We start from the raw sequence: 16,560 nt of genomic DNA, 5'->3' as shown, positions 1-16,560 counted from the left end.
AGTTGTTCCACTCCAACTCACAGAACTGTTAGCGCCTCCAAGACCACCAACCTCTCTGCCTGGCTCAGTCCCAGAGAAGGGTCTATTGCAGCAAGTATGCTTGATGCCAACATTTTAGGACCTCTTGTTGTTTGACACTTCATAGGTTCTCCGTGATAGCGATGGAACCAGTCAACAGTCATGGACATTGCGGTGCTCCACTCTCCACGTTTTCCCTCCTCCCGGTTTGCCTCCTCCTTCATGTCCGCAGTCTTACCAAGGTTCAGGCAAGTCGTGGATTGATTTGGAAGCACGATAACCATACCAGCAGACCAGTGGTTCTCAGTGGAGCCGACTGAACCCCGAGGGACTATTTGGCAATATCTGAGGTATTGTTGGTTATCACAAGTTGAGATGGGAGGAGGGTATGGGGGTGAGGGGAATGTTATTTAAGTCTTACTGATAGAGGTCAGGCATGCTACGTTCCGTCCTACAAGGCCAAGGGCAATGCTCACAACAGAGAATTATCTAGGTCAAAATGTCAAGGTGCCAAGGTTGAGAAACCCTACAGAAGTCAAATGAAATGTTAATAATTCCATGATTATAATCTGCTTTCTAGTTTGTCACATAGTCTTTGTGTATGCGGTGGCAGTGCTTGCCTTTACAAATTTAACAGTATAAACAACTAGAATCTGAAGATGTTCTCCATACAGGTCATGCCTACATCAAAGCATATTCAAGATTCACCAACATTAGATACAATACACAAGTCAAAAACATTGCTGAGCAGGGCATGGTGGTGCATGCCTGCAATCCCAGGGACCTGGAGGCTGAGGCAGGAGGATGAGAAGTTCACCACCAGCCTCAGCTATTTGGCGAGGCCCTAAGCAATTTAGCAAGACCCTGTCTCAAAATAAAAATTAAAAAGGGCTGGGGATGTAGCTCAATGGTTATGTGCCCCTGGATTCAATCTCCAGTATCAAAAATAAAATAAACCAAAAAAAATTGCTGACATTTTTTATTCAAATGCACATAGATTATTAATATGCATGAATCATTAACATAAGTGCACAAAAAGAGCAAAGTTGCTAGCAGCTTCAGTCCATAATTTTTAACTGTGAACCTGTCTCTAGACCAATACTCCTACCCATAAAAACCTTATCAGCATTACATATGATAGCCCTTCACCACCATCAGGGAAAACCATGGTCTAGCCTTATGCCTCACCCTGCATGGCTGCTGTGGGTATTATATTCCAGTTATTTCCAGTACGTTTACGATGATCTCTTGACACAGTTGTAATTTTTTGGTGAACACTGTCTTTTGAAACCTTTTGTTAGACAAATGCTAAAAGAGAATATGAGCAAACAACTTGTTTCAAAAAATGGAGATGATACTGGAGTGAGCCAGCGGAAGAAGAAGAAAACAGGGAAGGCCGGAGGAGAGTTTCATCATCAAAGCTTGTGCCAGGGATGTTGGGGATAATCACTTCAGCTGTGTCCTTCGCTGGGCCTCTGAAACCCTGCCATGTCCAGGACCCATGGCTCCATCCTGCATTGCTCTTAATCAACCTGTCACTCTATCAGTTCACATTTGCCATCAAACAAAACTTTTACCAACTGCGACCCTCATGCCCATTGGACTTTCACCAGCTACTCTTCCCAACATTTTATACTCTGAACTAAATCGTGTGTGAAAATTACCTTTCACTGACTTTAGTGAGAGCCCGGAACAAATGACGTAGGGCCAATTCCAACTGCCCACTGCCAAAACAGTCCTCTGCCCCATCTGTTGGATGTACATATCATTAAGACTTTTATTAGCCTCGGAAACAGAGGACTCTTTTTATAGTGCTAGCTAAAAAAAACCTACAAAAATCCTTGAAAAGCTCCTCTACTGTCCCGGTGACCACAGCATCCAAGCAAATGCTGCAAAAGAACCAGGTTGGCATCAGTATTCAGAGATAAAACCACTCCCAAACGATAGCACCAAAATGTAATTCCACGTCTGTAAATGCATACTTTACATTAAACCATTCAGTGAAAATAGACCTATTGTCCCCCCCATACTTTAAAAATATAAGTTTTGAGGGCTGGGGTTGTGGCTCAGTGGCAGAGAGCTTGCCTCTCACATGTGAGGCACTAGGTTTGATTCTCAGCACCACATCAAAAAATAAATAAATAAAGTAAAAATACTTAAAGTATATATATATATATATATATATATATATATATATATATATATTGAAAGAAGAATTTTAAAAAAATAGTCTGCTTATCTTGAATTGCTAAGAAAAATTTTTGTCAAAGGACACAAAATTTCAGTTAAGAAGAATAAGTTCAAGAAATTCACTGAACATCAGGGTGACAATAAATGAATAAGTTAATAAACATATGTTGTACAATCAAAAATTAATGAAAGTTATATTTAAAATGTGTCCTCACCACAAAAAAAAATATGAGAAATACATGAAGCAATGCATACATTTAAGGACCTGACTCAGCTATTCCAGCGTGCACTTATCAAAACATCATCACGTACACCTACATATATATAATTTTAACCTGTCAACTGAACATAAATGAAGGAAAAAATTTTCCTTAGAAACATGGGAAAACATGATTTCTTAGGAAAAAAACCACTGTGAAGTAAAGACATGACATTTGGAGTCACCAGCAGAAGAAATCAAGAACATCCTCAGAAATGGAAAAGTGGTAAGAGGCTTAACCATTAGGAGCTCAGGGAGAAGTAATGTTCTTTTACCAGCAGAAGAGAATAAAATCATGGAAGCCTAATGTGGCTTTTTACAGTTCTGCTTACAATTACGCATCAAACAATTTACCCCTTGTGGATGAGATCTTAGAGCCTGCTGAGATGTTGCACTTGGAGAGATGGGTACATGCTGGTTTTTCTTCTGTTGTGCTTTATTTTTATTAAAACAAAAACTTAAAACAGCTAAAAAAGATTCGCTTTTAGAGAATCTTCCTCTTTCCAAGAATGACAGTGTGGATTAACATTTGCCCAATGCTGTTGGTAGGTCCAGCAATAAAAGACAACGGCTTATACATTCATGCCCTGTCCTGTGGGCTGGAATTCATAAAATAAAGGCACCAGATGGCATACCTAAATTTAATTTGCTATTTGATTTATCCTTGTGTAACCACTCTGAAATGCAGATACTGAATGCTTACCCAATGCTGTTAGGAAATACAAGACCATGTTTCCAGCAAGTTTATCATGCAATCTGATGTGGGCCCATCAATCCTGAGAATGAAAACTATGGCCCATCCACAGAGGCACTCTCTCACTAATTGGGACCCGTCAACAGCCAATGTTCCATGTATCAGGGATAGCATTACATGTGGTTTGGAAAGCAATACCAGAGACCATCACAGGGAAGAATGAGCCTTTGATTTTACCAGTTCTGATTCAAAACCAGAGTGGATCTTTTTTGCGCATTTCAGCCTCATGCCCCAGTGTTCCCTGAGAATATTAATGTTTGCTTTAATTGTTATGATCACTTTTCTTTGTGGGTTCTTCTCTTGAACACTGCATCTTTACCCGTTTTTAGGCAAGTAGGCCAGCCAAGACCCACCAAGGCCTGCCAAGACCCGCCAAGACCTGAACATTAAGCAAGAATAGAAACTTACCCTTCCTGACTAACTGCTTACAACCACCAATGTCAGTCCCACCTCTTCCAGTGGTCTGACCACTCCCCTCTGCTTGTCCTTTATTTAAAGACTCCCAGATACCGCTGGTGGGCTGCTGCACTCCATTCTGGATGAGTCAGCCTAGCTGTCTATATCCCAATAAGACTTTTTCTTTGTAGGTGGTATGGTTCTCTTTGGGGCAGTTCTTACACCACTTTGTACGTATCTGATTAGTTTCTGGACCACCACATTCTAAAATGAAAACTTCTAAGTCTGTGTTATATCTTCTGACAGCTATCAAAATAACAATGTTGGGGAGCAGCAAGTAGGGCTGCAAAATTAGGTCATTAGTGGCAAGCTCAAGTGGCCTTGGGTTTGGAGACCAAAACTGTAAGATAAAAGAAAACCCAACAATCAAGGATTCTGGGATGATCTTTTAAGTCTCAAACAAGGTGACAACTTAGCCATGTTCTCAGAGTTCTTTGGAAGGATTTTGTTACTTAAAAGCATGGTACCTGGACCTTCAACATTTGAATGTCCTGTAAAACATTACAGGATTAAATATTTCACTCCCAAAGGGTGAAAATCCAAGTCATGACATCTATTGCACTGATCAGATTGCTGAGCACTCAGATGCCACCCAGGTAATGTCGCCAGGACAATCTAATGTCAACCTATTTCTCTCAAGTGACTATCCAAGTGGTCATCCAACAGTTAGGCTGTAAAGTTACCTCAGGGCAATAAAGAAGAAAGAAACACGAGAGTCTCCAGGACTTAAAACCAGGAAACGGGAAAAATTCAAAATCAATCTCGGTAGTTGGAACCAGATTGTCAGATGGCAGTACCGGCTGCGTTATCTGTGTGCCTGGGGTCGCCGCTTTCCAAAGTAATTTTAGGAATAATTTGAATTGAGTTGGAACCACACAAAGTAGAATGTGGATCTTTTTCAAGATTCATATCAAGCAAACAGTAAACAGGAAGTCAGAAAATATCAAAATTTGAATTGATTTTATGCTTTTTTTCTCCTACCTATAAGAGGTTATTAGCATTTATTTATTAAAACCCAGCCTTGGGGCTGAGGATATAGCTCAGTTGGCAGAGTGCTTGCTTTGTGGGCTCAAGGCTATGGGTTCAATCCCCAGCACCAAAAAAACAACAAACAAACAAACAAAAAAAAAACAGCCTTTTCCTCAAAAGGTTTCAAGGAGCTTCTCTGTTCTGTTATAGCATTTTAAGAATACAAATAGCCATTTCCTTACAAAGTAGAATTAAGCAAATATTTCTCAGGTTCGAATTAAAATGAAGACATACCTCTTTTCAAAATCTGCTTCCAAGAAACTAAAGATAGTAAACAGAAATATATGTGATTCATTTATTTAATAATTCAAAATACCTGTGAATTTTCCCCTAAACTCCACCGAGTGCACAAATCAAAGATCAAAACATTAAGATGGCTTGTGAAAATTAACAAGGTAAATGTAGGAACAAGAACAGGTTCATCGGTTTGGTATCATTCCAACTCACCTCCTGCTCTTCTGTCCTGATTAATTGCCCTCAGCAAGGAGCTGGAGCCCAGTTATACTGTTTTCTTAATTCCTGTTGATGGAATGTTGATACAAGGATTGAAAGAGAAGCAACTGCCTTTTAACTAAGCCATTCTTCATGTGTTAATCAATCATAACTTGTCCATTCTAATTATCTCCCAAATTCCAAATGGAGATATGCTTGCGGTTTCCAAATATTTGCATGATTAAAGATGTTTTCCCTGTTTCAATGTGGAACCTCAAATTGATGACTCAGGTGGCAAGATTTATGGGATGAAGCTTTTGTGTTTATCTCCCAGCTTTCAAAAATACTGGTCTGCAATTCAGTAATAAACAGCATTCCCACCAGAGATATGCAGACTCTGCCTATTAATGATGATGATCATGTAGAAAAAAAAAATACCAACAATAATAGATGCAAGGGGGAAGCAAGCTAAGCAAATGTTTACTAGCTTCCCTCTTCTTATTCATAGAAGGCAGTTTATTCAAATATTAAATATAATTATGCAAAGTTAATAGACATAGGTACACCTATACAACATTTTCAGGTTATTTCTGCCCTCCTTAGAAAAATACCAGCAGATTGGGCTGGGGATGTGGCTCAAGCGGTAGCGCGCTCGCCTGGCATGCGTGCGGCCCGGGTTCAATCCTCAGCACCACATACAAACAAAGATGTTGTGTCCGCTGAAAACTAAAAAATAAATATTAAAATTTCTCTCTCTCTCTCTCTCTCTCTCTCTCTCTCTCTCTTTAAAAAAAAAACCCAGCAAATTCTCCCTTTACCCCTTTTTTTATAAGTGTTTATAACAATTTTATTTGCAATAGCCAAAATCTGGGAAAAAGCCAAATGTCCATCATCATATGAATGGATAGACAAATTATGATCTATCCACTTGTACCCTTCTACCCTTTCTGAATTTTTAGTTGGGATGAAGCCCCATAACAAAAGACAGATTAATGTTAAGAAAACAAACAGAAGTTTATTGATATGTGTTCCTCGTGTATAAATGAAAGATACCCAAGGAAAAAATGAAAAAATCTCTGAAAGTTGTCTTAAATATCATCATCTGCTGAAAAGATGTGGGGGAGACCCCGTTACAAGAAGAGCAGGAAAAGTACAGTAAACAAGGGTAAGGTTTGTCATGCATTCTTCTCTTCCTGGCAGAGAGAAGACCACACCCTTGCAAATGGAAATTTCCTTTACAAAGGTAACTTTCTCTTATAAAAGGGTAACATCTATTCTGTTTTCAGAGTTTCTCCCGTCTGCTGTTTCCCAAAATAATTTATATGCTAAAGGGGCACGTTCTGGGGTTTTATAATCTGGACTCCTACAATCATATTCATTGGGGCAGATTTGTACTACACCAAATAAAGATGATGATACAGGATTTCAGAGAGAATCGTTTTTATGTAAAAATTTTCCCACTTAATAGCCAACAGACACATATACATGCACAGTCACTTGAGCTTCTTCAAGTAATTAGAACTGTTTTCTCTGACTTAACAGAAATTACGCACCTCCTAGTTTGCTTCTTTTCCTGGTTATCATTTGGTCTTCTAATGCTGAAGAAGAGTTTTCTAGTAACTCCTCCCACATCAATTCCTAGAACTGAATGAATGACCTGTCCAGAACCACCTTTGGACCCACCTTATTAACCCACACTCTAAAACAAAGGAGAAAGATGTCAAGGAAACTCCTTCCTTACTATTTGTGCTTAAAGTGTCTTCAAACATGGCAGTCAGGGATCGAAGAACAGGAATCAAACCCTTTTTATCTTTGAATACCCCACAGCGCTTAGCCCAGTGATAGTAACATGAGAATCACAATAAAGTCTTGAATCTTAAACAAAGAGATCAAGGAATCCACACGGCCAAACCCTTAAGTTAATGTGATGACGGTCAGGAACACAGTCAAGAGAGTCCCAGAATGTGTCCCCACTGGTCTGAACTGATGCTTCCAAAGATAGTGTTTTACAGCCAAACATAGGGGGACACCAAGTTTGGCTTAGTATCCAAATAATGGATATATGTGCATCCAAGTGGGTTAGTGACCCATTTTGAAAGATAATGTATTCCTCTTATCTTGGGGGAGATGGTCCTGAGTCTTCTAATTTTACCTGGATTTGACTATTCTTGGCCTCTATTGCATGAGGTATTTAGGAAATGTCATAAGCCAGAGTCCCTTGATTGCATTTGTTTTAGCTTAAGGCAGACATATTAGCACTCAGAAATCTTTTCTACTTTGTACCATGGAATATGCTCAGGAAAATGTTCTTCAAAAAATTGAGACATAACACAGGATGAGTCATAATACCACTAGAAGCTTACAGGTTCTCCAAAATAGTGTTCCACACTGTTGCATGAACCAGAGATGAACACAAAGTTGCCTTTTGTTTTCTTAATTATCAAGACTGTGAATTACAAAGAGGAATTTAAAAATATATACATGAGACAAAAGGCAGAAGTTTCTAAATTTATGAGGAAATTATAGCACCTAACAAAAAAACTTAATACCTAAAAATCCTGATTGCCCTCCACATGGATCCACAAAACATCAGTTGAGATAAACTTTCTTCAATGTTTACAGCTCCAAACATAGCATCAAAAGTCACCCACAAACGATTATGTTCTCTTTGTTTGTGTGTGAATATTTGCCACTCTTTTTAGTCATCCAGATCTGAACCCCTTCTGTAAGTTTGGAGACTGCTCCAGCTAAGAGACCATAGGAAACAGTTAATATGATTACATTAAGGGTCACAATTAATGTGACCCTTCTAGTTTTCCAAGTTAAAAGTCAGGCTTTTATTTTCCTAGAGTACCTTGAACCAAAGGCACTGATACCTAATACCTTGAGGCTGACTTGCAAGTTGATGACAAACATAAGAGAAGAGATCTCAAGATCTGTCCTAGAAAGGGTGTCAGCAGCAGCAGCAGTAGTAGCTTCTTTGAGTTTTTTGTGTGAGGCTTATGCTAAAGGTCTATGGGTGATGGTGATCACATGACTCAGACCTGGCCAATCAGTATATCCCATCATCCTCACTACTAGAATTGGCTCCAGGATAGACAGGTTCATGTCCAAAGTCAGTCCACTGGGATGCAATCTAGAGGTGGGTTAGAAATTTGGAGAGGAATACATTGTCTTTCAAAATGGGTTACTAACCCACTTAGATACACAACTTCAACTATTAGTGACCATCCTTTTATTTCATAAGAGAGTTAGCCAAAAAGAAAGGCTCAGACTAAACAACCATTGTGAACTGGGCTTGTGAAGTCAGCACTGTTGCTGAACTTATCAGCTCTGTGAATAACAAGTATCTCTTTCATTTACCTAGTTTAGTTTTATTTTTAGATGCAACCAAGAGGGAATTTGAGGGCAACCTAGGAAAGGGAAGTGAAGTAAATAAAGAACCTGAATCAGGATTGATGGATTGCAAAGGTTGAGACTAGAAAGACTTTAAAAGGGGCTAAATCCAAAGGAAAGATAATTTAGAATAATTCTATGAATAATGAGCAAATGATATGATTCACCATATTGGGGGACCAGGAACATAGTATAAAATGGGTGTGATAATCAGAAATCCTTCCTATGTAGAACACCACTTAATCATTACTTCTGAATACAGAAAAGATTCTAAGAAGAACCCCCTCCTCCAAGGAAACTGACAATTCTCAAAATACAAGTATAGTGGGAGGATGATTCAGGTAAGTTTATAATTTTTTTCTTTGATGTGACTTGTTCTGGAAAGTATTTTTGCCATTAATACAAGAGAAGGCTAAAATGTGACCTTCCTAAGAAAGCAATATCTGTCTTAATTTTAATATCCCTATAATATGGTTATTGGACAATGACAAAATAATGTGGCAGTACTATGAAAATATCAGATTGTCATTATGTCTTCATTCTTTCATTCTACAAAGAAGCCTGCGCCTGCTACAAAACAAATTTAAATGAATAAGACACAGTTTGATCTCTCAAGAAGCTTGCAATCCTAGTGGGAAAAAAAAGATGCAAAAATATTCAATACAAAATAAATTAATACAAAATACAAAAATAAATTAAAATATGCAGAGATAAAAGCAAATCATTGAAAGTGGGTGAACAGAAGGGAATAATTAATAATACTTGCAAAAGTGGTAGGCTTGTCAAAATCAATGAATTTTTTTCAACTTTTTATTGTTGTGTTAATAAAGTATAGATACATTTATATCCTTTATATTTAGGAAGTTATATAATTGGGATTTAATTTTTTTAATTTGTTAATAAAATTATGAAAAACAAGGAGACAAACCAAACTGACAAATTTGTACTCAACATTATAAAACATAAAGTTTGAAGGTCTAGTTCAAATTAAAGAAGACTAAAGAGACAGCATCAATTAAATGCAGTCCTGGATTGGATTTTAAAACACATACACACACACACACACACACACACACACACACCAAATGCATTAAAAACCATGTTAGTCCCGGAAGACTTTAGGGTTAGTCCCAACTCTCAGCCCAGAATTGTTCTGGATGATAAACTTGCCCTAGATTACTTCCTCTTTACAGGCAATGGTGGAGTTCGTGCAATAGTTAATAGATCCTGTTGTGCCCGGATTATTGACTCAAGTGTGTGGAACAGTCAATACTAAAACTTTAGGAGAAAGCTGCCTAGTTCTCCAAGGTAGAAACTGATAGTTGATGCAATTTGTTCAGCTTGTTGGGCCTAGGACCCTGGGGAGGAATGGCTGAGGTAATGTTGCAGATGGGCCTTATACCACATGGAGTCCTATTGATATTGACTTCAATTAACTGCCACATTTATAAGTAGAATGGATTTGGTTCTAGCACTTGTCAGATCAGAGTAGCATATTCATGGGAAAATTCATTATTAAAGAAGGTATAGAGAGTGGTAGGTATTATTGAGAACCAGTTCTCCATAAATCCCTCTATTTTTGTATCTTAGGACAACTTCTATTCTGAACTGTCTTTTCAATGATATTTGTATAACAGAGGGATTGAAAAGTAGAGCTGCTGCTTCCCTCCCGAGCAAAAGAAGGGTCTGTTCCTTTCCAGGATAATGAATGTCTCCTATGGGGCAAAGGTTGGGAAAGTTTACTAGCATTCCCTCTTAAGATTTGGAGTTCCTAAATTCAATGTATCTCACCTGTAATACAAACCTATATACACAGTATCCACCTGGACCCACCTGCTTATCATCCCCATGGGACTATGTGTAAAAGAAATGACACAAACATGAAGTTTATGCCGCTTGCTCTGCCATGACTAATAAAGTCTTTAATTCTGACCCAGGAGTCTCATGTCTTCTGTCTATTAATATCTATGAGACAGTGGCAGGATAACTTGTTATCTTCCAGGTAGAATAAAATCTCAGGTTCTTCACACTTTTTGACAAATACCAAGATTAATGTAAACAAATCTCATGCTTATGAGTTGAAAGACTCAATATTGTAATGATATCAGTTATCCTCAAATGGAAAAGTAGACTTAATGCAATACCAACGTCTCAGTATGATTTTTTATGGAAATTGAAGAAAAAGGAGACTAACACATATATGTATATACACAAACATATGGTTGTGTTCTATCAGAACAACTGGATACTGGTGAAAATTTCAAATGGTGCCACAACTATGGAAAAATGGTAAGTTATCCTCTTTTTTGGCGGGGGGTACTGAGGATTTAACCTAGGGAATATTTACCAATGGGTTACATCCTTAGCCCTTTTATTTATTTATTTTTAAGGCAGAATCTTTCTAAATTGCTTAAGGCTTTGCTAAGTTGCTGAGTCTAACTTTGAACTTGTGATCCTCCTGCCTCAGCTTCCCAAGTCCCTGGGATTTACAAGTGTGTGCCACGACGCCCAGCATGGTAAGACCTTCTAATGCCAAAACTACATCAACATTATTGTTTAGCAGTTCCACTTAGATATTTATCCACTCCTTGTCCAAATGAAAGTACATCTCAACAAAAAGACTTGTGCAAAAATGTTTATTGGAGCTTTATTTGCAGTAACATAAAATTGGAAGCATAAATATCTATCAAAAGGAAAATAGCTAAACAAATCATAGCATATTCATCCGATGGAACATTACTTGTGATAAAAAGGAACAAAACAATAATATAATATAAACAATAATAAAAACAAAACAAAACAATAATATAAGCTAATAAATCTTAAAATCATAAAATAAATCACAAACAAAAGACTGTCAAGTGTGGACAAGCAAAACTTATGCATAAAGCTAGAAATTGGGGTAGTGGTTGGCAGAGGCTCAGAGCACAGAAATGAGCTATAAAGGTGCTCATTTCTGCGCTCATTATGTACCTTGTTTGGTACATAACATACATAGGTGTACACATTTGTCAAGACGCATCAAACTTTATACTTAGATCTATAGAATTTACTTACACAATTCTCAATTTTAAAAAAAGAAAGACCACAACATAGATTTTATTTAAAATACATTTTGCACCAGACTACTCAAGGTCTAACTCCAAATTAGATAAATTTGGTCTGTTTCCACAGGTGTTGAGAGAGAGATCTTCTCAGACTTCACACAGCTTCCACGGCAGCAATGCCAGGAAAACCAGTAATCAAGATCTGATAGTGTTTATTTGCAATCTTGGAGGAGAGAGTAAAGAACACTCTGCGTATAAAGACAGGTGGCACTCTGAGTCACCCAACAGGCCTCGTCAGACACAATGTTGGTGTTCCTGGCTCTGGTGACCGCGGCCCTCGCCTCTGCTCATCCTCCTAGTGAGCACTTTGAAGGGTAGGTGAGCAATTTCTTAAAGAGCTAGTCTTCTTCCTTGTTAATCCAAAAGTTTGGACACATACCCAACTTTTAATTTCCTATTCTTCTCCTATCTCACCATTTAGTCATGAGGTATTCCGTGTTCAAGTTGAAGATGAAAATCACCTCGACGTAATCCGTGAGTTGGCCAGCAACTACCAGGTAAGCAACCATTCTGTACATTAGGTTTGCTTCACACCTGCTTTAAAAACTGGTTGTACTGTGATTCTGTCAAAGGAGGAATGACAGGAAATATTAACTACAGCATTTCAGTACCAAGAAATAAAACCTTGGAAAGCACATAATACCATGATACCTGATTTTTCTGCCTAACTTAGATAGCCACAAGCCCCATAGTATTATAAATCCATAAAGACTTTTTAAAGTGCTGACAGAGTGTGACAACTGGGTGAGCTGGAGCCGTCTCAAAGGTCACAGAACATCTAATGTACAGCCACTTCCCTTCTAAAGCAAGAAAGAAAAATGATCAACTTGGAAATGACTGAGGAACTGGGCTTGTGTCCAACTTCAAATTCATTTCCACAACTCACGTATCATCTGTTCTCTTTGATTTTCTTTCATTCCAAATCAAACAGCTTGAGGTTTCATGACCTTGATTTTGGTCCCTTTAATGATATGATGTGAGGCGGGTGGGGAGGCAAGGGGGGAAATTAGAAAACCATGAGTGGTTTCCTACCTTTAATTTTGCTTTTAAGTAACCAAAATCTCTCTGCTACTTTTTAAAAAATCACTGTTTATAGGGTGGAAACCAACATTTTTAATTGTGTCTGTAATGTGGCAGGAAGTTATTGCTCATCACAAATAGGTCCACTTGAACTGGTGCTGTTTCTTCACAAACATATTAGCAAGTCTCCTGGCTCCTAAATATCTATCTATCCACCTTGCTTTCATTTTCTAGCTTTGAAATTGTGAAGAAAGAAAAAGGTAGTGCATTTCACATCATCCAAGGTTTATAACACTGAAAGAGAACAGAAAGTCACCAATTCCAATCTTCCACTCAAATCTGGAATTTCCTCCCAGGAAATGGCATCCCCAGTTGCTAGTTCCAATAAAACCTGCAGGAATAGTAGGTATACTACTTTCTGGAATCATCCATTTGCCTTAAAAGTCATCCTGTTTTCTCCCTCTTACTTGAAGGCTGCCTTTTCTAACTTTGGCCCATTAGACCTAGCTGAACCAAATATTGTGTTACTTCTAAGATTTATCTTTTCCAGGCCTCTCATCATTTCTCTTAGCACTAGTTTACAGACCCTCGATCATTCTGGTCACCTCTGGATATAGCTCAGTCTGTCTGGATTTCCTGTTAAAAAATGTGGCTACCAGAATTGACAGTTGGCCTCCAGGTACAGTCTGATTAATACATGATACAGGACCATTGCCTGCCTCCATTTGTAAAGCAGACATTTATTAATGGGGTCTAAGACTTTTTTTAGCATCTTGAGCCCTTATAGAACATTCTTAGCTTCTGTTAAACCTGTGTTCAATCAAAATCATTAGGTTATTTTTTCCTCAGATGAATCACCTTTCAACAAGCTATTCCTTCTTCTTTGCTTATCTAATTGACCTTTTTTTTTTAACCTAAATATGGGATTTTAGATTTATGCTGCTAAAATTTATCTTGATAGCCTGTTTTCAGCATGTTGAGATCTTTTTAAGAGTGAATTCAGTCAACAAGGAAATAATTCTTCCCCCTAACTTTGTGTTACCCTCAAGTTTGATAAGCATCCCTTTTTGACTTTGGTCACTGGTAAAGAAAAATATTAAGTAGATCAGGGGTAAGCATAGAAAAGAGACCTCCTGAATGGCTGTGCTCATTCGACTCATTAATCAGCATCTCTGATGTGTGAGACACAGTGGTCAGCCCTGAAGGTGATCCATCAGCCTGTTCTCCTTGGGTAAGTCTGCTCAACTGCCCTAAGTTAGAGGCATGTTTCCAGTGCAGACTTCATCAAATGATTGACTGAGATCAAGTATCCGTATTCTCCTGGCTAGGGGTCTCTTCCAACAGGAAGATGAAGTTAATTGCGTCTGACTCCCAGAAACCACAGCTTCCTTTTCTGTCCATCTGCTTCCAGTTTCCTCTGTGGCTCTGCCAGCATCCATGCCAGGCCCCAGGAGCTCCTGCTTCTGGGCTTCACCTGGTGATGAAATCCAGGACTGGCCCCCCCCATTACTCCCCAGGAAGCCCTTCAAACTCTTGTTTCTTCCAATGTTGCTGAAAAAGTTCTGCAATCACATCTGTACCTTTTTTTTTTTTCCAGTTATCTAAAATTCGGCATTTTTATGATTTTTTTTAGATGTTGATGGAGCTTTATTTTATTTCTTTATTTTATGTGGTGCTGAGAATCGAACCCAGTGCCTCACATAGGCTAAACTAGTGTTCCAGCACTGAGCCTAACTCCAGCCCCTAAAATTCAACATTTTATGGTGGGCAGGAGCAGAGAATCTGGTCTCAGGCTGCCTTGTTCAATTCCTGGCCCTACCACTGGGTATCTAAGCCCCAGACACCTCTTTGAGACTCAATTTCCCCATTGGCATAATGTTGATAATACCTTTGAGGATGGCTGTGAGAGTTAGTTTAGGTAAAACACTTAGGAAGAACTTAAACAGGAAGAACTATGCAAGTTTCATTGTTGCTATCATTAGATCTGAGATTTTGAATACAATTTACATGCCAGTAGAATCACCCATCTCCCCATCTACCTTGGACCTCAAAGGTCTCTTTCCAAAGAAATCATTTCTGCTTAAATAGCATGTGAAAAATTTTTAACTTATCTTGGTGGTAATTTCCTCTCTCAGTAGAAGTATACGATACAAGGAACAGTGTTATTCCTTCTTAGAAAGGACAGAAGCCAAATAAGAGGCCCAGTTTCTCTCTTCAAACATTATGCCTTATAGCTCTGAGAAGTAGGACATATGTTTCCTCTTCTTTTCTTTTTTTTTTTTTTTCAATGTCCAACATGATTAAAAAGGAGATTTTTTTTTTTATTCTCTCTACCAATTATGTGTGGTAGTGTATTCTGGGATGTGGCCTTCCTGATAAGATCGTTACAAGGGCATCCAGTATTGGTATTCATCTTTGGCCAAGTGTCCTTCCTCCCAGCTTTTGAAAGTGCCCTTTAAAAGCTGAATGTATTGGAGAGATCTGGGCCAGGCTGCACTCTGCAGCCTCTCCTCTTTCATCTGCAATTGTATAGGAAGGATTTAATTTTACCCCCTTGCAATCAAGGTTATACTGGTCCCTTTATTGGAGACATTTGCCATAAAATGCATTTTATTTTCTCTAGCCTTTCTTGAAATCTGTTTTCCAAGTTTAAGGCACGCTTTGCTCTATCCTGTATCGTCACAGTTCCCATGTCTCATTGTTGCTGCTACAATAGAAAGCTCCTCCCTCTGTCTGAAATTAGGCCTGGAATAGAAGTTGCTTCATTTTCTACCTAGAAAGGAAAATGGGAAAATGTCCTTAAGATAAATGAAGGGATCTATCAGATGCTCAACTCAGAGTCAAATGCAAGGTGGACAAATAAACGTGTGACAAACCAAGGATTCCAACACCAGTATTCATTCTTTTATAGGCCAGTCATATTCTCAAATGGTTTTAAGGTTCCATCTTGCTTTTGTGCTTGTTTTGTGAAACATTATAGAAAGGACTCGTTAGTTATTAGCCAGTTGGTTGATGTAGGTGGTATTCTTATCAGACTATCACTCAAAGATATCCTTCCAACAAATCTTGTGTATGGTTCTCTGCCACACTTGTAATTTTGTAACTTCAGTTTTATAACATCTGAACATATAACTCATTCCCCTGCATCTTGTATATTTCACCCTTTTCCATACTCTGGCATACATCTCATTCACAAGTTCTTGGTCGTTCCTGAAATTCACATTATCTCTTTGTGTCATTACTCGAGTTTATCGTTAGTATCCACACTTGGTGCATTACTAAATAGCTGGACAGCTACTGTTTGCTGCTGACTTCCAGCTGTGTTCCTAGGAAGTACAAGGGACGATTTCCAGAAGACTCTGTCACACCCACAGCACTCCACACTGATGGGTGTTGACAGATTTGCTTACCAAGTTTACCCATGTTGAAATAAAATTTTTAAGGAACCTGGGGCTAGGTCTCCAAGTTTTTGCCAAACATGTTTATAACATCCCCTATAAGAATACCCCCATTCTCAGAGCAGAATCTTAAAGATAACAGTATATATTCTAAGTAATGTTCCAATATTTGGCAGAACCCAGACCTATGGGCAAGAGCTTAGGAGGTTAGAGAAGACAATTTTTAGTTTAGTATCAGAAAGAAACTCATACTCAAGGTCAAATTAGAATCATCACCAAAAATATCATCAGATATTTTTTGCTTTGAGTAGAAATGTAGACTCTAATAGAGGTTTTTTCCAGAATGGACCCTGAGACAAAGATGTGTGGGGAAGGAGGCCATTTAGGAAGGCAGAGAGCTCTGATACAAAATTAATAAATAAATAAAAGTGGGAAGAAGTAAAACAGTCAAAAAAGAGAGCAGCATTACTAAGCCAAGTACCACAGAGGACCCCTGATCTT

General features: G+C 38.4%; 1 protein-coding gene across 2 annotated transcripts in view; it reads left to right on the top strand.

The window, feature by feature from the left end:
• The first annotated feature begins 276 nt into the window (after window positions 1–276).
• Cpb1 (carboxypeptidase B1) overlaps window positions 277–16,560 on the top strand; it is a 42,302-nt gene continuing 26,018 nt past the window's right edge. The window contains exons 1-3 of one of the 2 annotated variants that reach the window (XM_076868196.2): window positions 277–368; window positions 11,709–11,955; window positions 12,063–12,138. In XM_076868196.2, coding sequence (XP_076724311.1) covers window positions 11,885–11,955; window positions 12,063–12,138 — 147 coding nt within the window. In that variant the 5' untranslated portion in view covers window positions 277–368; window positions 11,709–11,884. Of the gene's footprint in view, window positions 369–11,005; window positions 11,051–11,708; window positions 11,956–12,062; window positions 12,139–16,560 lie in introns of those variants that run through there. The other variant, XM_076868195.2, reaches the window with a different exon arrangement.

Source organism: Callospermophilus lateralis, chromosome 10 (genome assembly GCF_048772815.1).
Source record: "Callospermophilus lateralis isolate mCalLat2 chromosome 10, mCalLat2.hap1, whole genome shotgun sequence".
Lineage (NCBI taxonomy): Eukaryota > Metazoa > Chordata > Mammalia > Rodentia > Sciuridae > Callospermophilus > Callospermophilus lateralis.
This window is presented reverse-complemented; position numbering and strand designations above follow the sequence as displayed.